We start from the raw sequence: 20043 nt of genomic DNA, 5'->3' as shown, positions 1-20043 counted from the left end.
ATTAATAAACGAGACTGTCATAACAGTACAAAATCACAGCTGAGAGCCTCTACTGTAGTGAATGTAAAGCATTTTTGATTTTTGTGCGTGGAGTTAACCTCTACTATTTTATCCTTCAATGAATCCACGCCACGTGGAAAGAGTAATTTCCTCGTGGATAGTGGGTCAAGGCACTCTTTATGTACAGTTCGAAGTCTCTGAAGGACAAAGGCAGGTGCAGCAGGGGGTTCCGAGTGGGCGGGGCAATGTAAGGAGAACATAAAGAAGTTGGCACGCATGCGCTAATGTGATTGGCTAAGAGTTACATGGGGGCGGACCCACATCTCTGGCATATAAAAACACTCACCACCTCTTGTCCACCACAACAATCTACGAGTTGTGCGTGCTCGCGGAGGACCAATCACGTTAGTAAATTAGCTAGCGGTTTCTCTCAGGTTGTTTTACGCGCAGCACATTGAGTCGGTGTACTATTGCATCCACCAATATTTTTCACTAATGCCGAGCCGTCGTTAAAGCTCAGTTCAAGTCAGTTTAGCCAATGTGTGCCTCTGGAGGTTTGGCCGGCTCTCCAATGCTTCTGCATCAGTTTATGAACGGAGCCCTAGAAGCCATGCATCCCACCGCGCTCCAGAAGGACACTACTTTTACCAAAATCTTCGTCGGAGGGTTGCCGTACCACACCAACGACGCGTCGCTGCGAAAATACTTCGAGGCCTTTGGGGACATTGACGAGGCTGTGGTGATAACTGACAGGCAGACGGGCAAGTCCCGAGGATACGGCTTTGTAAGTAGAACTCACTTCTCACCGTGATGGAATACGCACGCTGCCCTCATTTGCGTAACGTTCAATTTTCTTTCCAAACGCTGTCGAGTGACCGTCTGTCTGTCTGTCTGCCTTTCCACATGTCGACTTTCTGCCCTTATCAAATAATTGAATTGTCTTTCTGTCTTAATGAGGATGAAGGGTCTCACATAAGTTAACTAAGGAGATTATATTTCCACACATGTCTGCCTGTAACAAAGACAAGCCCATTCAACCCCGAACAACCCTGGCGCATGGCTTAAGTGTGGGAGAGAGTCTGTCTGCTCTTGGTTCCTTTATATGGTTCTTTTGGAGCGGCAGCAGTGGGAGAGCTTGACCTTGTACAGCGCGCCCTCCATTGTCACAGACGGAAGCGCCCGCATTGCTCGCCGTTTAGTTGATTTACGCTGCAACTTGGCTGCTTTGAAAGAAATAGTCTTCATCCTGTGATCAACTTTGCAAAGATCTTATCGTAACTCTGGCCGACGCTGCGGCCCCGAGATGTTGGATCCATAAATGGTGATGGGATTTGTTTAAAAATCCAGAGAACAAAAAAAGGGTCCCATTGCATTCGCTAATAGGTGACTTATCACGTCCGTGCCTGCCAGATAAAAACCGGCCATTCTCCCTTTTGACACAAAGCACAGAAGCCATGTGAGCAATGCAAATATTTACCAGAACTCTGGAAAGACCCATCAGTACTAGTTCTGCCGGGCCAAAGAAGGAATGGAAAAGTGTTGTCTGTTTACAGGCTGTATGGAAGACAATTGCTCTGTGTTTACACATCAGCTTCTAAACTGGAGGGAACTGTCCTACAAGTCTTGTTGCTAACGGTTGAGCGCAGAGACCGGTGTTACCTGTCAAACAGGCTTGTTCGGATGTGCCTGCTGTCAGCCAATGCACGTGCTGAGTTGACCAACAGGAGATAAAACTGCTCATTTTCCATTGGGGGCTGCGAGTGTAAACCAACAGCGAAGGGGCGGGAGAGGTGCCCCAAAGTTGAGCTCACCAAACACACTTCAGAGGAGGATTAGTGGGACCCCTAGAGCAAGGCTCCACACAGTGTAAACAAAGCCTCGTTCCTGCCTGTGTGTTCACAACACAGACGACGGCGTGGCTTTTTTTTTTTTGTCGCCTTGCTGTTTTTCAAAATGCCCTCTAAAACAATGATAGCCATGGCCTACATAACTCGGCGGGTTAACTGAAACCACCGAGTTGGCTGAATGTGGCGATCGAAACAGAAGGACTTGTCTAATGCCTGGAGGGAGTAAGGCCAGGGGGGGGGGGGGGGGGGGGGGCTAAGACAAGCTCCTTAATACTATGTCCCTAATTGGATATCCTTAAATGTTACTCTGCTTGATCCATATTTCAGCGGCTGTGCTAATGCTGCTGCTTAAAAGAAATAACCATGGACTACCTTAAGTATGAGAATGGCAGTTTGCGCCTCTCATAGCTGATGTCATGTTTTTGTTTTTTTTAGCGAACCAGTTGAGGCTGAATCAACCGTGCATATGTTGTCGGCGGCCAATCGATGCACTCCTTTTTGTATCAATTGTCCGAGTACACAAATGCGAGCAAAAACGATTTTTCTTCTCATCACAGGTAACGATGACAGACCGAGGGTCGGCTGAGAGAGCCTGCAAGGATCCCAACCCCATTATTGATGGCAGAAAGGCCAACGTCAACCTGGCCTACCTTGGTGCCAAGCCTCGCAGCATACAAACTGGTGGGACAATTTCGGGGATTATTTACAGTGGGGGAAAAAAAATGGCAATATGCTAGTTAGAATCTGAGTAGTACTTTCTAAAGTATTCCGTATGTTTCACTCTCTCATTGGCAAAGTTCCCCCAAATACAAAGTAAAACAGGCTTGCTTCAAATATTTGCCACTCCCAGTTAAAGTTTAACGTAAAACTGAGACATTCATCAAGACAAATTTGAATGTTAAAGCACCAAACGGTTCAACCAAACCCACTCGCTGAATGCTAACACGTAATGGCGAAAGCGATTGATAGCTATTGATTTGACAGTGGATCAATCTTTTAGCTTTATTTTATTTTTTTCCCAACGCAAAAACCTGGCATGAAAAATCAAGCACGATATGGCGGGCCTTCACTTGTATTGCGTTGGTTGTTTGCTGAAAGCTTGGAACAGGCCCTTCCTCTGTCTCCCCACGGTCTGTGTGTGTGTATTGTTCTCCGGCCCTCCTCTGTAAATGCAAATGCATGCGCTTGTATGCGCGTATGTGCGTGTCTGACAGTCGTCCTCGTATCTTGCAGGCATATCCATCGGAGTGCAGCCCATTCACCCGGCATTCATCCAGAGGCAGTACGGGTAAGTGAAAGGGAGTGGGCGCTTGTTTGTGTGTGTGTGTCTGTGTGCGTGCACTTGTGCAAATGTGCAATGCCACTAGGCCACTATTTCTTGGACAAACAGGGCCTCTGGAAAGTACATGTCAGTTTCTGGGCCTGCTTGCAACTCTAGAGGGAGGGGGGGTGGTCTATTAGCATATTTGGGTTTTCTAGGCCAGGGAGATTGCTCGCATATCTGTGATAATAGAAGGGCATTCCAGAGGTGAATGTGTGACTCACTTGTTAAGTGTCGTCAGCAGCTTATTGACTCGTCCACTCTCCTCGACCATCTGAGATACGCTCTGAGGAGTTGATGAGCGTTTCACAAAATGAATGACCGCCCATAAGCAGATCTCGCGTAACACTTCCTCAAACTACAAGCGAGGCTTAACTGTCACTTTTTAAAGCCGGAGAATGCTTGTGTGTTCACGCAGAAATCAACAATTTACAATTCTGAAAGTAAATCTCTTTCAATGCATCGTCCTGGAAATCTCAGGATTTTCCACACTCCGTTGGGACAATGAAAAAATAACACTGCCACCATCCCCCCCCCAAAAAAACATGCTTCAACTGGCGATGATCATCTCCTCACATCCCATTAAATCAACCCGCACTGGGTATTAATGATCCACTGGGAATATGTCCCATCGTGTTGCGGGAGGACCCCGGAAAATCCCATGTCTGTGTTTCTGTTACCATGGTGATCGCAGATCGCCCGAAAAACCCTCGAGGGTTTTCAAATGTGCCGTTTTTGAGGAACGGCTCTGGCAGGTGCCGGCTCATATTACGACGCTCTAATCAGCCGTGGCCGCCACCCCAGAGGGGAAGAGGCCTACACCGAGCACCTGTCCTCCTGCCCCTGAGTCTGGGAGATGGTGAGTGACAGACGCAGGCCTCCCTAAGACACACAGCCTACAAGTGGCTTTTCCCCCACCCCCACTCCCCAAGACGACATATGGCGTGCTGACATGGATTCAAGTAGGATTGTAAGTAGAACTGGAGTATTGTATACAGTGTGTACATTCTCGCTGAGGTCAGCAGATGCTTTGGACTTTAATGGGCAGAGGAGGTGAGGCAAGTGTCAAATGTTTTGACAGCGGCGACCCCTGGCACGTTCACTCACACTTTTCCAGTTTGTAGTCATTTTTTCATTTAAGGAAGCGTGTTCTATTTGCCCTGCATTTTTTTTTTTTTTTTGATTTGTCTCTTCCCTGGCCGCCACTAGCAGTGTGAAAGCTGACACGTCTGAGGGAGTGTGGGGGTTGAGGAGCAGGGGGGTTGCTTTTATCTAGAGCTGTTGTTTTTTTTAATGAGGCAGCGTGCATCCTTGGTAACACACCGCTACAGGTGTGAAACGTCGTAGCCTCGAGTGGAAAGGGGCACAAGGGTGGCCTGCTTCCGTGTCGCACACAAAAAACTGAATGTCGTTTGAGTTGATTGACATCCCGACAAGAAGGCGGCCGTAACATTCACAAACAAGCATTCCGTTAAAATGTGCATCTCAGAGCGGCTTGCCCCCACTGGGCCATCATGTCAAAAATCACACAGGCTCGCCGTCAGCACAAAACCAGCTGAGCTCGGATTTTCCGGCCAGCTTCCACTCTGCCCCGTCACCGGACCTGTCAGCATCCCCTCGCCGCTTATCACTTTAGAGAGACGTTACAATTCACGCTAACACCTCGGCATTGTATCGATCAAAGGACTCCTTTTGTCTCATCTTATCCTCTGCGTTCCATTTAAAGTCCACATGATCCCTCTCGAGTTCCACGTGGAAGATTATATCAGCGGCCGAGAGCCGAAGCCACAGACGAGGCATGTTCTGTACACACGATGGCTGCGTGGGCGCTCCGCACTATTGTAGCTTGAGGCTGAATACTTCTTAACCATTTTTCATTCGTCCTCTTTATACATTAGATTAGATTCCGGCATGTGATTTTGGGGATGAAGTGTGTGTGTGTTTCGAATGTCACCTGTAAGGAAGCATTGACTGCTCAACTTGTACACTATACAGACAGCCAGATTTCTTTTCTCGATAATAATCCTCCTCCTGTCCAACTTCCTGCCACGGTTGCTGTACGCCGCCAGCTGACGATCAGAGGACCCTCCCCCCCTCCCCTCGCAAAAATAGGACTAGTCCCGAGGAAGGGTCTGACAGCAAATGTCCCGCCCACACATCTCGTCTCTCCGCAAGGTGCCAGCGATGGCTTGAGAGTGCCGTGGCGTGCCGTGCCGTGTGCTGTGATGGAGTGAAGTGCCTTTTTATCTGTTGCCGTGCCGTGTGATATGAAGTGAAGAGGTTGCACTGATTGCGGTGTGACGCTTTCCCTATTATGGCATGGTTTGGGGTTTGCGGTGGTTACTGCTGTGTGGGCGTGCGTGTGTGTGTGTGTGTATTGGGGGGGGCGGTGATGACATCCCTATCCTTTGCATGCTTCCATCTCTTGCTGTGTTGATTCCACAGCAGCCTCTCATTACTGATGATTGAAGACGGAAGCAGATTTTTTTTTTTTGGTATCAGCACTGAGAGGCAGCTCAGTTAATGACATTTGTTGTGCTCGTCTTTGTCCGTGATTGTTTTGCCACTCAAAACTAGAATGTCAAGTTTTGAAAGCGGAAGGGGTCTCTAGCTATTTTTATATCTTTTTTTTTTTTCTCAAATAAGGGGAACTTTTGTCTGCTACTGCTCTCAAACACGGGATAGCTCCTCATCTCAAAGCAAAGCAAATCCTCTTGATTCGAGTGGCAAAAAAAAAAAAAAAATATATATTACCATACTACTGCAAGTCTTGCTCTGTTCGGTCTGTGTTGTCTTTTCCATGATTTGGAACTGCCCGTTGACAAACTACATTAACAAGAAACATAATTTTGATGTTTGTGTTCTAAGTTCAGTGCAAAAGTCTTTGCTACAATGACCTCATTTTGACTGGTAGGGTGTTAAGATTCTGAATGATTCATAACTCTACCATCCTGTATTCACCAGAAAGTGGCCTGCTAACAAACAGGTGGAAAATTAAATGTGATCCACCACTTTTTTTTTTTTTTTTTTTTTTTTTTTACTTCTTACTTGAACAAACATTATACTAGATTTGGTCATTATAGCATTGCTAGCAACAAAAAGACATTTGCACTGTGCTGTGTGTCAACCAACCAATCAATATTATTTTGGTAGCCCTGGTTCATTTTTGGTTCTACGGACCTTCTGACCAACACACCAAACCGCTTTAATCACCTGTCGAAGAGCTTCAGCACCTGACGGCAGTATTGTTAAGCCCCCCCGCAGTTTGTGTGTGTGCGTGTGAAAAGCAGCAGCTGTAAAAACACTCTGCTGGTGCCTGAACTTGAAAACCTGCCACTAACGGCTGACTCTTAGCATTCAGCCGCCCCTCCCCACGCTTGGAGCTAAGAAGGCCCAACCTAACATGTTTGGTAGGTTTTTTTTTTTTTTTTGGATTACTGACACAGACCGAAAGTAGAGTCATCGCCATCTCCTCCTAACCGCCTCTGGCACTCGCATCTGCCAGAGTTCCCGCTAGCCACAGTTTGTTTTACGCTCTGGAAGCAATGTAAACAATAGAAGCCAGAGCCTCTTTGTATCTAACATCCCTTGTTTGGTCTTTTTTTTTTTTTTTTTTTTTCTGGCTGAGTGCAGGTTGGCCCCGCCTTACGTCTACCCGCAAGCCTACGTGCAGCCCAGCCTGGTACTACCCACCCAGCTGTCGTCCTCTGTGACAAGCAGCCCTTACCTGGACTACAGCGCCGCCTACACGCAGTACGCCCAGGCCAACTTTGAGCAGCAGTATCCCTACGCCGCCTCCCCGGCCGGCTTTCTGGGCTACAGCTACGCCGCCAGCCCCGCCGCCGCCGGTGTGGGGCCGGCCCCCGCCGCCACAGCGCCGTCCACCGTGCACCCGGCTCTGCCCTCAGCCGCCGCACCGGCCGCCGCCTTCCTGCACTACGCTCCGCAGCAGCAAATCCAACCCGACCGCATGCAGTGAGATGTGGGGGGGGGGGAGCGGGGGCGAAAGGTGGACCGAGGGTGGCACATGCCCTTTGGGGGGCTACCCTGTTTTCAGGGCGTTTCAGGAAAAGGAGGGGGACTATTGCACTAGACGCTATCCATCAGGATGTCCTCTTTGCTCATGGGGTGAAGGTAGGGGAGGGGCTGGATTACAGCTAGGCGGGCTGAGACGCTTTAATGTATAAGATCGCTTCCAAGGGCTTCTAGAAGCTGACTCTTTATTATTGTTATTATTATTATTGTTATTCTTATTCTTTATATTGTCCTTTATTATTATATTGACACCATTGTTAATTTGTAAGCCATTATCATGCCTCTCGGCTCGGTCGGTGGAGTAACATGTCTGTGGTACATATTGTTTTGAGAGCTTTCTGTGACATATTATCAGCTGGACGCGAGGGTGACCGCTGGGGGGGCAGAGGACCACAGGGGTCGAGTGACGACAGTCAGCCCCCCACTATCACTGTCCTCGTGCTAGTGAAGTAAAGCACTGCACCGCCATGAACAAACTCCCAGCACTCAGCTCGGCTCCAACCTGGAGGACACCATGCGTGACCTCACCAGGAAAAAGGAAAAAAGAGAGAAGATCTCAACATTCAAGCCTCGGAGCTGCGTTGCATTCTGCCTGGACAATATCAGGAAGACAATTTAGTCTTTTTATTGAAGAGGCCTTAACAAAGAAAAAGTCTGCTACTCCCCCCCCCCCCTGATTCACACAAGCTCCTTTTGCCAGAAGTGCAGACTTTGTAACTGCTCTGTTTCCAGCAGTCACTCATTAACCTGACCCACTAGTCTCTTGGTTATTTTTGGTGGATGTAGATGATTACTGTATGTGGGCGTTTGGGACCAAGCGGGCCATGTACGTTTCATCAACGCAATCCGACACTGCTTTCAACCAGTTTTTTTTTTTTTTTCCCTTCTCTATCTGACTGTCACCAATTGTCCAAGCACTGCATTCAAGGTGTTTTCAGTCCTCAAGTACATTTACAATATTTATATGTAGGTATTTATAAGAGGTACTAAGTTAAATAGTGTGTTTTTTCTTTTTTCTTTTTGTACTATGACTGTAGTTGTAGCACTGATGCCAATGAACCTGCAGAAGCATACCTGCACATCCATGGGTAGAATTGTCTTTGTCACCATGTCAGTGCATTTATGTGAGCGCTGCTACAGATGAGGCCTATTTGTAGTAGATCTCTCTGGTTGCATCAGCATATGACTTTTATAGTCCTTTTAAGAAAAGCCATACAAGTTGAGAATAAAGAATTTGTACTTAGTAATGCCGTCAGCCTTTTTTTTTTTTTTCATAGTTGTCATTTCAATGACGTAAAGCTACATTTCAATTTCACAAATGATAAAGGTTGAAGCTGCTGAAAAGGTTATTGTACTTCTGTTTGGCGCCAACGTCATTGTTGGTACATTAGTGTGGCTCTAATACGGGAGTCACGGGGTTCACTTATCCAGAGGAGTGTGTGTGCGTCACTGGATCCTCTGCATGCGTGTTTGGGCGAGGGTGGGGGGTGCATGAGGCCCCCCGACTTGGACTTATCAGTCCTCAACACCACCACCTGTTTGGGTTCTATGCGTTCGACGCCAGCGCTACATTCTGACATTTGTTAGTTGCTCGCCCCCCCCCTACACCACCCCACCCCAAAAAAATAACTCTCAGGCACTTTTATTCCCTTTCTACTCGAGCTCAGCTAGTTTTATTTTCCCTCCCAGCGTCGCTATTTAATTACGCTTACATCAGCTCTTTGTGAGGTATCACCTAGAACAGAAAATAAAACACAGCTAAGTTTCATCAACGTTGGCACCTTGCTTTTTAAACTACGACCGATTATTTTTATCTTTCATTGGTATAAAGCTCAACTAAGTCTGACTGAAAATAGTTTCCAATTATTTTTCTTGTCATCCTCAATTACTACTGCTAATTCACTATTGTAATCTAGTCATTAATTTGAATCTTACCCACAGTTCTCAGTAAACAACAATCATAACATCTGAGTCATCTGTGCTAAAGACAGATTTAGGTGTACCTAATGAACTGTCTGGTGAGGATTTCTAACATCGGTGACATAATTCAAAATAAAGTGTCTGACCACAATTGACAAAATGTTTCTGCTGTTTCAGCCAACTAAGACACTGACCCCTCCTCTTTTTTTTTTCTTGTCACTGTTTATCTTTGACTATCTCACCAGCCCGTTCCTCGTCCGCGTTCTCACTCACCCATTGATTTACTCAACTAGGCCTGTCATTTGTGTTTTACTTTCCTTGACATTTCTGCCAGTCGTTTCCACTTTGGTGAGCGCGGTGCTGTTTCTCCTCACGCTTCATTGCTTATTCTCTCCACTCTCATCTTTCCTTTTTCTCTTTCTCTTCTCCTCATCTCTTGCCTCGCAAAGACACGCCAGAGAGGAGCCCAAACTGAGTTGACAGTGTGTCAACTTGATAAAAAAAAAAAAAAAAAAGCTCACGCAGGCCCCAGAAATGCTGAGTCACCATGAGGCCTATCTGTTTCGGTCCCTCTCCTTCGCATGATCATGTTAAAAAAAAAAAAAAAAAAAAAGTAGGTGTCACTCTGTACGTGCTTCTCGCTCGCTTGTGCAACGGTGACGTATTGGAATTCCTCAGAAGTGTCCTAAAAACGGCCCCACCTTATCAGACCTGTGCTTGGCTTCAATTCCAACGATGCAAATACGCATATTACGTGTCCGTGTGTTATATGAGCAAAACAAATGAGATCTAAAACAACAGGATGACCTTCATTTTGTAATGACATCATCTCACGGGAATTCCTCTGATTAACCTGTGCCACCTACAGGACCACAGTGGAAGAGGTTTGACTTCACGACAATTTCCTGAAGGCTTTTTTTTGTTCTGATTCTGCCTTAGAGCCAGGAGATCTGGGTTTTAACCTCCATTGGAGCATTTATGTGTAGACTTTGCATCTTTTCCCAGGGTGCCTGTGCATATTAGACTAATTGAAGACTCTAAATTGCCTTTAGGCGTGAATATGCATGTGAATGGCTGAACGGCAACCAGTCTAGGGTGTACTCTCACACTCATTATCGTTGTCATTTGGGAAAGGCTCCAGTTACCAACAACCCTGATGAGGATAGGCTTTTAATAAAATGGATGGATGGCTACTTTGCTGTGCTTATTAATATCACACAATACAGATAAGAACAAAGTCAGACGATGAGGCCTGTGCAATTCAATTGCTGGGACTCCGGCACCCAATTTAGATCCATCTGATCCTGGAAAGTGTCACGTCTGAGACGTTCAGAGCCTCTCACGTCAAGATCCACAAGCACCCTTAACCCGCTCAGATAACACAGGCTGTCTGGTGAGAATCAGGTTGGAAGCAGAGTGAGAGATGGCTGACGGGCACCGTAAAATGTATCCGATAGAAGAAACGATGAAAAAAAGCAGTATTTTGTCAATCCCTCCTCATCCTGAGAAAACGTGAAGCGTTTTCGAAAAGCGTTCACAGTGGCCGACTGGTGAGCACAGAAGTTTTATTTTAGGCCTTTGGAGAAGATGGAAGGTAAAATGGTGTGACAAAGGAGGACGTAGATCTTCTAAGACAAAGAGGGCTGTCGAAAGAGACAATGGTCGAAGTCCTACTTAATATACGAGTATCTTGCTACAGGTGATTCTCCCTCACCGAGCCCACTCTGCATAATAGGTGGTGACAGGCTTGCAAATGAGGCAATGAAACCTTCAACACTGCCCAAAAGGCGCTGAATACCTCGCTTCCATCGGTAATCAGTTTCTTCACAATTTGCTTGCAATTGTTTCCACTCTGGTTTGTCAAAATATAATAAATATAAGGTTGGGGCGGGCACTGAATGTAATAGATGGAAGATGACACTTGAGTAACGTTGTCTGCAGCTGAATGGGGAGCCAGACGCTGGCCCAACATGGTGCCGTCACACCTCCGGCTTCTTTTGTTGCTTTGACAGCGGATGGTGATGGTGAGAAGAGCCAGAAGAGGCAGCTCCTCATGGGAAATTGGAGTCAAGCAGGACTAATTGCTTACATATAGAATTACCAGACGGGGCTAAGATCTTAAGTCTTGCCATTTGATCTATTGGAGGATTGCAACTTTTGGGAAGGTTCGAACCTTCTACTTCCATACACGTTCCAAGATTCCCAGAACTTTAAGTGTGAACACAGCTAAAGTCTGTAGTTACAAGCCACGACTGTAACGTACACGAGCAGAAGACCAAGGACAGATTTTTTTTTTTTTCCATACAGACTTTCCCTTATTATCTTAAACACTTGTTTGCTCAATGTGTTGTATGCAAAGCGAGAAGGGTGGGGGTGCGTGCGGGGTGTGTGTGTTGGGGGGGGTTGGTTCCGTGCCATATTTCCTTATCTCGGGCTAGCATGCTTGCAGAAATAAGCGGGGGCCCTCCACCTCGACCTGAGAGTCAGCCAGCATTGTTGGTGGGGCAGAAAACAGAAGGACGAGAGGAAAGGAAAGCGGGCAGGTGGGGGCTGTTGGAAGCAATAACAACAGCAGCTGAGAAAGAGAAAAAGACAAGCGAGGTGTTGAACTTCTGCTTTCGGAGGCGTTGACGACCACAAACTGTCGGCGCTGCAGATGCGAACACAAAAATCGATCCACTTCAAGTGAGAGGGGGGTCCCGCGTGAATTATCACAATTTTTCTCTTCCCGCCTGTCTGTGGAGTTATGGCCGAGCAAAACGTGTGGGCTGAAGTTCAGGCGCCGCCTTTGGCGCATAATTTCATCTTGAGCGGGGACAGTGGGCAACAGGTGCGTGAAAAGAGGATGTTAAAAGCACACTCAATGCCCCTATTTGACTTTCACTAGCACAAGACAGCTGTGAAAATGCCTTTTTTTTTTTCTTCCAACAGTGGACTCTATGTGACCTCCGAGTCATTGGGGTCGACGCAAAGCGGCACATGAGCTGTCTGGCTATCCCGTATGTAGTTACTTAATGAACGGTTGGCGTGACAACTGGCACAAAGTGTGAGGATAAATATGAGGATAAATCACATGCGTCAGAGATGATGCAGCTGCTCTTTCTGTCCATGTGTCACACCAGAAAAGTGAAGAAGCCACCTTGATGCTGACTCAAGCATGATGATGATGAAAACAGGTGCACACAGAGCGTGAATGTGGCTTTTCAAGTCACATTAGAATCTTTTTTTTTTTTCCCCAGCCTGGTAAGTAAAAAGATAATAGATGTCGAAAGAAGTGAAAAGTTCTCTCAATACCCTCGCATTGATAAAGTCAGAGTAAAAAGGTTCATGTAACATTCACACGAACCTGAAGAAAAAAAAAAAAAAAAACATTATTGAGGCAGAGTGGAAGCCAAAAAGGGGCATCTCTCTCTGTACAGAGGTCGGATGAATTCTATCCTTGGATATTTCGGTCATTTGAATCTTTTTCATCTCTCGCACTTATCTGGACTTTTCAGGCCGGGAAGCTCCCCCCATCACTCAGTGCTCCCATCATTTCTTTTCGGAGGATTTCTTCTGACCTCTCCTAATTTAGTATGTTCCGCCAACCGCCGCTTCCCCTCTCATGCGAAAAAAAAGGCTCTCACTAAGCTCCCTGTCCTGTTTCCCTCGTAAAAACATTGCAAGCCCTGCGTGTGTTCGTGTGTTTGAGTGTCTTTCCACGGCCTTACAATTATATTTCCAGTTCTGGAGGGAGCCATCGGTGCGCGCTGAGGGTTGTCCACCGCGGTTCCCCACCAGCTCTTTATAAGGAGAAGAGAAAAAAGGGCTCTGCTGTCTATATTTAGATGGACTTTATTGGGCCTCTTGTCTTCATCCCCCTCTCTTTCGGCGCCGGTGCTCTCTCTCGGAAATCTCTCGCCATGTGGGCGGCCGGCCCTCCTCTCCATCGTGGCGAGGGGAGCGTGAGCCTAATAATGATGGTGATAATAACGGAGCAGAGGGAACAAAAGAGAGGGAGGCTGACAGAGAGGTAGTGGGTGGTGAGAGAAGTGTCTTTCCCTGTGTCTCCTTGAATGACTATTATCCACAGTGCTGGACAAGTCCGCTTCTCTGCTTCATTTAACTCCAAGTGCAGGAGGAAGATGCTCCTCCTCATCATCATTATCAACATCACCACATTCCACTATTTATAATGTAAAATACGTAGACCTCCTAATAAAACATTCTCAAAATGAAAGAAATGACCCCCGTGTCACAGTCCTCCTCTGGGCCGAGCTTCTCTTTCAAATGGCTCTGAATCATTAACTTTAGAATCAATTCACTTTAAAAATTTGCCATGACAATATTAGTGCAGTTAAATACGTCAGGCCAAAACAGACTCCCTTAAAGAGATCCTCTGATACGTATCATCGGCTGAGATAGGCTCCGCCTCACCCCAATGATGAGATACGAAACAAACCTCGGCTAAGTGGTCTGGTGTCAAATGGGCTTTCTCAAGAGCTTTGACCCCTGTGGTTCAAATGAACTGCCAATGTACTAAGACGCTGAGTATCTTTTCTCTCCTCCCACCGTTGCCCCGTGATTGTAGCAGTCGGGCAGCAGCGCGACCCCCACCCCCAAAAGCAGCTCGTAGCATAAGCACCTTCTTTCAAAACCCCGAGTCGTCTCAACGCTCATAAAACTCAGAGTGGTAAACTAAGGGTGGAAATGGTTCTTTTCATGAAATACAGTGGTGACATGTTTTTGTTTTTTCAATGCACTGTTAACTGCCTGCAGCTTTGCAAGGTACTCAGTAAGTGCTCTGTGCAAAATATGGTGACATGATGGAGTCCATTAAGTGCATTACCATGGTAACAGTATATGGACAAAAGTGTCAGTCATACAGGAACTGAAAATGGAAAACAACCAACGTAGAGTCAGTCTCTCCCTTTGCACTTAGATCTTCTACTCTTCCTGAGAAGATTTTTTTTTTTTACAAGATTTTCGATCCCCTCCCAAAAGAGACTCAGCAGACTCCCATTCTGTCTCCTTCAGCCCCACACTGGCGGGGCAAATCAGGCAAAAGAAATGTTTGCATAGGCGCTTCCAAATTGTCGAGCCATATACGAATAACATCAACTGCCATGCAAATTACAAACAAATGCCATTCAAAGGTAAGGAAAAGGGAGGGGGAGTATTTTGACGATCTCCCCTTGCCCTTTGGATCATTTGCGCCTCTGACTTGAGGCTGTAAGGTCGTTCAAGCTTTAGCACAAGAGCAGCAACAACAGGACAAATCATGACATCAGAATAGTGGAAGCAGCGTGGAAGACAATCGCGCTCTGTGCGGGAGGTGAATAGGCCAAGCCCAACCCTGGCTGGACAGAGGCGCTTGTCAGCGGCCATGTCGGCCGCACATACACAATCGCTATTCAGCGTGTGCTATTAGCTTGGAAATTGACATAGCATTTGGACAATGCATTGACAGTTACACCCCGTTAAAACCCTTTCCCTGTACTCTCTCGTGCGATCTTGTACTAATCTGTATGTATGAGTGAGGAGTTTTATTTGTGAGGTTCTTTCTGTCCGTGCTCGGGAACGCAGAGGCGGAGGCGGAGTAGGAGGAAAGGCCCCAAAGAAAGAGACGGAGCGTACAAAACAAAGAGCGATGTTGAACAGAAGCCCCCCTCGACTGACAAGGGAATACAGGGAAGTATATTCGGGACTTTAATAATTTAGTGCAGAAATATTTGGACAATAACTGAGCATTTTATAATTGGACCATGGACAAATCTGTAGGGTCAATAAATAAAGTGCTTTTGACATGCTCATCACAATCACAGTTATACAGTCATCATGAAAATGTTGCGAAATAAAGTAAATGAGGTCTTATTATAAGTGGCGGAACATCTGATTTTTTTTTTTACATCATTTTGATGAAGTTGAGCTTATATTTTGTGGCCTAATAAAAAAATAATTAGTAATGAGATCTTATTTATATTATATTCTATGATATATGATATATTATATTCATACTCAGCTAAACTGCATGTGCGCACCCAACTGTAAAGCCAAACCTTATTTAACTTTTGTAACATCATCATGTTAGCATATTTCAAGTTCAGATATTTCCCCTAAGCCCTCCACTGAAGAGCCCCCCTGTCTAAACAGCCATAAAGGTTTACAAACTGTGACAGGGACAAGTGAAGAAGCTCACCTCATGGCTGAATTTCACAAGGGCAGAAGGAGAAGATGGGGGGGGCTGGGGGGGCTTGGGTTTGAGCAGAGATTGAGAACCTCAGAGCACAGCGTCAGGCGGAGAAAAAACACCTACGGTGAAAAGTACACTTTAGAGCAGCTCAATCAAATGAAGTGCAAATAGTGACTGAGTGAGTATACGTATGCTGTGTTTCAATACAATACAAAACCCACCTGTCCTGCTGAGGTCTCAGAATGACAACAAAGGCCTTGTGGGCTGTGTACGGTTTGTGTTTTGTTAGTCAGTCACCTGGATGGGAAACAAAAGGTTTGTATATTTAGGTAAAAGCTTTTGTGCACAAGGGTTCATGGCTTTATGAATTTGCATAGAGGATGCTGACTTAAACAGGGAAGTGAGAAGCGTTATGATGTGTGTGTGTGTGTGGGGGGGGGGGCGTAAACGTTTAATTATTTTCTGAATTAGCAGATTATGAATTTGTCTACTATACGCCTATTTGTACCACACTGGTGAAGACGTAAAGTGGATATAAAAAGTCTAACATCCATCTTTAAATGCTAGCACCTCTAAATATGAGACCATGGTGCTAGGACAAGGGTGGAGCGCCCTCTGCAGGTCGGGAAGAGCGACTGCCTCAATGAAACCACATCATCTCAGTTGTTTAAATTATACCTCCTTGAAAATATATTTTTATGGAGTTGCACAGGTTATGGGTCACATTGAGGATTGTAACAAATGGGCAGGGCAGGGATATGTTATATGGTGCCCACAGAACAATTTAGTCATCATCTTTTCAAACAATCGAACAAATTATGTCGTAGCTAAACATAGATAAAAGTTGTTATACTGTTTCCAAACATCCTAGAAACATAGTTGTCACGGGGAAATTTATTAAGCTTCATACCTTTGCCTCTTCGTGTGTGACATCTTTTAGCCACACCTGTGCCAATTACGCTCAAAAACAAAATCTCGCGATAAGGAAAAAAGAGCTAAACAAAAAGGCTCCAGGGAAATCATGTGACCACTTTCAACCAATCGCGTCTGAAGCGGCGAGAAGCGTGAAACTAAAATTTGCCAGGTTTGCTCGTATAATTAAACGATTAAACGAGACTTGCCTGCCATCTAGTGTCATTTTAGGAAACATGCTATTAAATGAAGTGCTTCTCAAATTGACAGCTTTCAATATTGCCCTATAAACTACGGTTGACAATTTACAACTTTCAGTGCTGTTATCATAGTCTACAAAAATGCAGTAGATAACAGTACAATAAAAGTTTTGAGTGCCATTTTTGTACATTGAGGGAAAGTATTCATTAACTGAAAGAGAGTCACTTCAAATGCAATAAAAGTTTTGAGTGACATTTTTGTACTTCTCTAGCGTTGAGGAAAAGTATTTGTTATCTGAAGGAGAGTCACTTCCCTTTCTCATTGCCCAGTTATCATGCAGGAATTTGTGGTCACATGACCAGTACGGCTGGTTTTGAGGCCAGGTGGCGTAGCTGTTTACACCACAAAAACAAAAAAAAACAAAAAAAACTAAGCTCCTGTTTTGCAAGCTGTCATTATTTATGACGATCAATTCACAAATTGATTGCCACTTAACCCCTTTCAATGTATTGCGGTTAGCTTTCATCTTAAGCAAATTATATTTTTATATTTGAGTTAACCGTCTGGTAAACTTTTCAGGATTTTAGTCTGAAAATTTAAGACAAAAAAAATGAAAAGAATCTGTTTTATTACAACAGATTTTAATTTGGTCACCATTTTATACAACCACTCTTTTTTATGATAACACAACAGACAAAAAGGGCGTCTTAAACAACTTAGACAGCTTCACTAAATGCATACCATTGAAAAAGAACGACAGAAATGCCCCTCCTCAAATGCCACCTGTAGGGAGATCCATCTTCGCGACTCGCCCATGCAGCAGTGTGCATCTGTAGTCAAAAAAATTCTTCCTTGCGCAGTTTTTAAATCAACTTTTGTACCTTCAACCGTCCAGTAACTTCAGAATGCTTTCACGCTCCTTCAGAGCTTTCCACGCCTGGTCTTTCTCCTTCTTGGTCGGAGTGCGCTTCTTCTGTCTGGCTGCCATGATTCGCCGAAATCCCTCCATGACCTCGTTGTCAGAAACCCTGACCCGCTGCCTTAGCTCTTGCTTCCGCATCTCCTCTTTTGCCAACCTAAGGAGCAGAAACAAAATGGCTGCTACGACATCGCAGCTAATACGTTAAAACCCGACCTTCAGAGGACCCTTACCTGAGCAGCTCCTGCTTACGGGTTTTGTTGTGAGCAATCAAAGCTTTGAGCTCCGCCTGTCTCTTCTGTAGCTCCACCAGCACCTCGTCCTCGCAGTCTCCGCCGGGACCGGGTCGCTCCTCGGAATCCAGAATTCCCTGGGCGATCAGCTCTTCTTTGATCCGAGCCTCGAGGGAACGTGTGTGAGGAGCGCTACCAATGGAAAGTCAGGACACTTCATTGGTTTCTTTTCCTTTCACCCACGCACCACTTCTGTTTGTTTCTCAACTACTATGTGACACCTACCTAAAAGATTTCCCTTGGCTTCGAGGAGATGTCCCTGCTCCATCGTTAGCATCCTTCCCTGAAATGTCCGGTATAGGAGAATCCTCCATAGGGGATATAATATTCTCCTGAATGTGACAGAGAAGACATCATGATGAAAAGTCCCGTTCCACAAGCATGAATTCCACACAAACATATTCTGCAGGGCACCTGGACATTGGGGTTCACCCCCATGAATGAGACAGTAGCCTCCCTCCACCTTCTTATTCAAAAGATTCACCTTCCAAAGTACACTTACCTCCACAAGAGCCTGGAGGAGCCGTTGTGTGAGCGGGCCAAAGGGGCAGCCGTCTTCCGGAGACTCATGCTGGGACTCTGACTTCTTCAGCAAAGAGTCCACGTCTAGTAAATATCCGCCAAGTGCACAAACCCACCATGATGTCATCATCATATTTGTCATAACATATAAGAGCTGGAATGACTCCTTGGCATCAGAATTTAGTCACCTTTTGCGTCGAGCTCCGACAGCGGACCACCCAAGAGACCCTTCTTCTTGTCATTGGCCCGAGCTCCTTCTCTCTGCTCTTCCAGCAGATCTTCCTGAGCCCACCGCTGTGAGTAGTGTTTCCCCAAAGCTGGAATCTTCACATAGCACAGACAGCACCAAAATTAAACATGCTGTTTTTGACGTAAAACACATTTTGCCAAACAGCATACACAGACGACTCACTTTAAAATACTCGGCTTCATCATCCGGCGGTTTTAGGAGTTCCTCGAGCAACCGAATCTCCTCATTTGTTATATCGGCGCAGTACGGCTCAACTGAAGCCCAGAATCTGGAGGAAAAAAAAGCAAACTTCAGCGATAATAACAACTGATTGTCCCAACTGTCACCTAGTTTGCTGATTTTTAATGCAGAGATTTTTGCGGACCTGTTGGGAACGTCGTTCTTAGGCGTGCGAGGAATATCTTGAGGATCGTCTGTAAATTCATATTCTTGGCCTTTAGGTTGCAGGTTTTTGGATTTTGGCCTGCCAGGACCTGGCCCTGGCCCGTGACTACTTTTGCCATCTAGTTTCTGCTTCTTTGGCTTGTGACGTGAGGACGCCGCTGGGTCTGGGTCTTTTCCCATCTTCAGGAAGCGCTTGTCTCCTTTCTTGTCCTGCCAGTCTGTGAGGATCTGCAACGCAGAACAAAATAAATATTGTTATCATCGCCATAACATTATCTCTTTTGTTTCCCACCTGTCTCTGCTCCTCCAGAGCTCTGAGGCGACGGTTGGCCGAGGACAAGAGAGTCTCCAGCTCCAGCTGCAAAGTGTCCAGCTCCTCGATGCCGATCCCATCGTCCTCCGAACGTCCCAGCACGGCTGTGTAGCGGGGACACACCTTGACGTGCTCCACAGGCTTGAAGTCGTAGTACTTCAAAGGTGGGCAGTCCTTCAGCTCACTCATGATGCTGGCTACCTGACTACGTTAGAATAATCTGGAGCGGGTGGAAGTAATAAAAGACAAGACACGGTGAATTGTGTCTAAGATGTGATATTCATGTGTAGTTACAATTACACATGTAAGAGAGCAATGTTTATTTTCCGCTCTCACTCTGCATGTTTGCATACATTGCCTACATACAGGGCCCGTACCGTGAACAGTGTCTTAAAATATATTTGTAAAATTATCACGATATTTACACAGTAATAGTTGCATAATCAATGCAGTGGCGCGATATGAATTCTGAAGAGATAATAAATTCGGGGGGAAATCAGTAATATATATGAATGTTTTACAGGGAAGGATACTTACCGTTCCCGAATGGCGTCCATGATGGAAAATTCCACTAAATGAAGAGGGGTGTAAACCGGCATTAGGATTATGATATTGTCAGAATATTTCACATGGTACGTAAAACGAAAATATATTTGTAACTAGCGTATATTAATAAACTGATCCAATGCCGACATTTATTTTTTAGACTAGTAAATATGTATTTTAAGAATCAAGGCTGTACAGCAATGGTAGCGTCGGATTAAACCATATTATATTGTGGTATGAGTGAAAGGAATGAACAATTACCTTCTCACACACTTTAATGTATCAGTTTGAAGTTATCATTACAGTTATTGGAAGTTGATTCAAGTTTTATCGTTTAAAATATTGGCACTGCAAAACAAATAACACAACGATCACCGAAAAACATGCTCCTACTCACGCAGCCAAATG

The 20043-nt window shown here is 45.5% G+C and overlaps 2 protein-coding genes across 4 annotated transcripts; one reads left to right on the top strand and one right to left on the bottom strand.

Annotated features, from left to right (window-relative positions):
• The first annotated feature begins 347 nt into the window (after nucleotides 1-347).
• LOC125977445 (RNA-binding protein 38) lies at nucleotides 348-8450 on the top strand. The gene is made up of 4 exons (XM_049733917.1): nucleotides 348-784; nucleotides 2405-2528; nucleotides 3081-3135; nucleotides 6802-8450. The coding sequence occupies exons 1-4, from the start codon at nucleotides 539-541 to the stop codon at nucleotides 7145-7147; spliced, it is 771 nt and encodes a 256-aa protein (XP_049589874.1). The 5' UTR covers nucleotides 348-538; the 3' UTR covers nucleotides 7148-8450.
• A 6873-nt stretch (nucleotides 8451-15323) lies between these two features.
• tada3l (transcriptional adaptor 3 (NGG1 homolog, yeast)-like) lies at nucleotides 15324-19914 on the bottom strand. 3 transcript variants are annotated; one of them, XR_007484633.2, is made up of 11 exons: nucleotides 19627-19775; nucleotides 19069-19309; nucleotides 18757-19004; nucleotides 18555-18660; nucleotides 18331-18466; nucleotides 18123-18226; nucleotides 17846-17952; nucleotides 17561-17752; nucleotides 17150-17484; nucleotides 15517-15592; nucleotides 15324-15414 (listed from the first exon to the last, which is right to left on the bottom strand). XR_007484633.2 is itself a non-coding variant. In XM_049733912.1 (10 exons), the coding sequence occupies exons 3-10, from the start codon at nucleotides 19276-19278 to the stop codon at nucleotides 17292-17294; spliced, it is 1296 nt and encodes a 431-aa protein (XP_049589869.1). In that variant the 5' UTR covers nucleotides 19279-19309; nucleotides 19627-19660; nucleotides 19897-19914; the 3' UTR covers nucleotides 17031-17291. The 3 variants fall into 3 exon arrangements, 2 of the variants coding, with proteins under 2 accessions (XP_049589869.1, XP_049589868.1); XM_049733912.1 differs by lacking the exons at nucleotides 15324-15414; nucleotides 15517-15592 and adding an exon at nucleotides 19897-19914 and having other exon boundaries at nucleotides 17031-17484; nucleotides 19627-19660; XM_049733911.2 differs by lacking the exons at nucleotides 15324-15414; nucleotides 15517-15592 and having other exon boundaries at nucleotides 17031-17484.
• Nucleotides 19915-20043: the final 129 nt, after the last annotated feature.

This window comes from Syngnathus scovelli, chromosome 11 (genome assembly GCF_024217435.2).
Source record: "Syngnathus scovelli strain Florida chromosome 11, RoL_Ssco_1.2, whole genome shotgun sequence".
Lineage (NCBI taxonomy): Eukaryota > Metazoa > Chordata > Actinopteri > Syngnathiformes > Syngnathidae > Syngnathus > Syngnathus scovelli.
This window is presented reverse-complemented; position numbering and strand designations above follow the sequence as displayed.

Coding starts and splice junctions, on each gene's coding strand:
- tada3l (XM_049733912.1), bottom strand. CDS start 19,278: ATGAGTGAGCTGAAGGACTGCCCACCTTTGAAGTACTACGACTTCAAG. Junction 18,661..18,756: donor AAGAACGACGTTCCCAACAG/GTCCGCAAAAAT, acceptor TTTTTCCTCCAG/ATTCTGGGCTTCAGTTGAGC. Junction 17,953..18,122: donor TCCTCCAGGCTCTTGTGGAG/GTAAGTGTACTT, acceptor TGTCACATTCAG/GAGAATATTATATCCCCTAT.
- LOC125977445 (XM_049733917.1), top strand. CDS start 539: ATGTGTGCCTCTGGAGGTTTGGCCGGCTCTCCAATGCTTCTGCATCAG. Junction 2,529..3,080: donor GCCTCGCAGCATACAAACTG/GTGGGACAATTT, acceptor CGTATCTTGCAG/GCATATCCATCGGAGTGCAG. Junction 3,136..6,801: donor TTCATCCAGAGGCAGTACGG/GTAAGTGAAAGG, acceptor GGCTGAGTGCAG/GTTGGCCCCGCCTTACGTCT.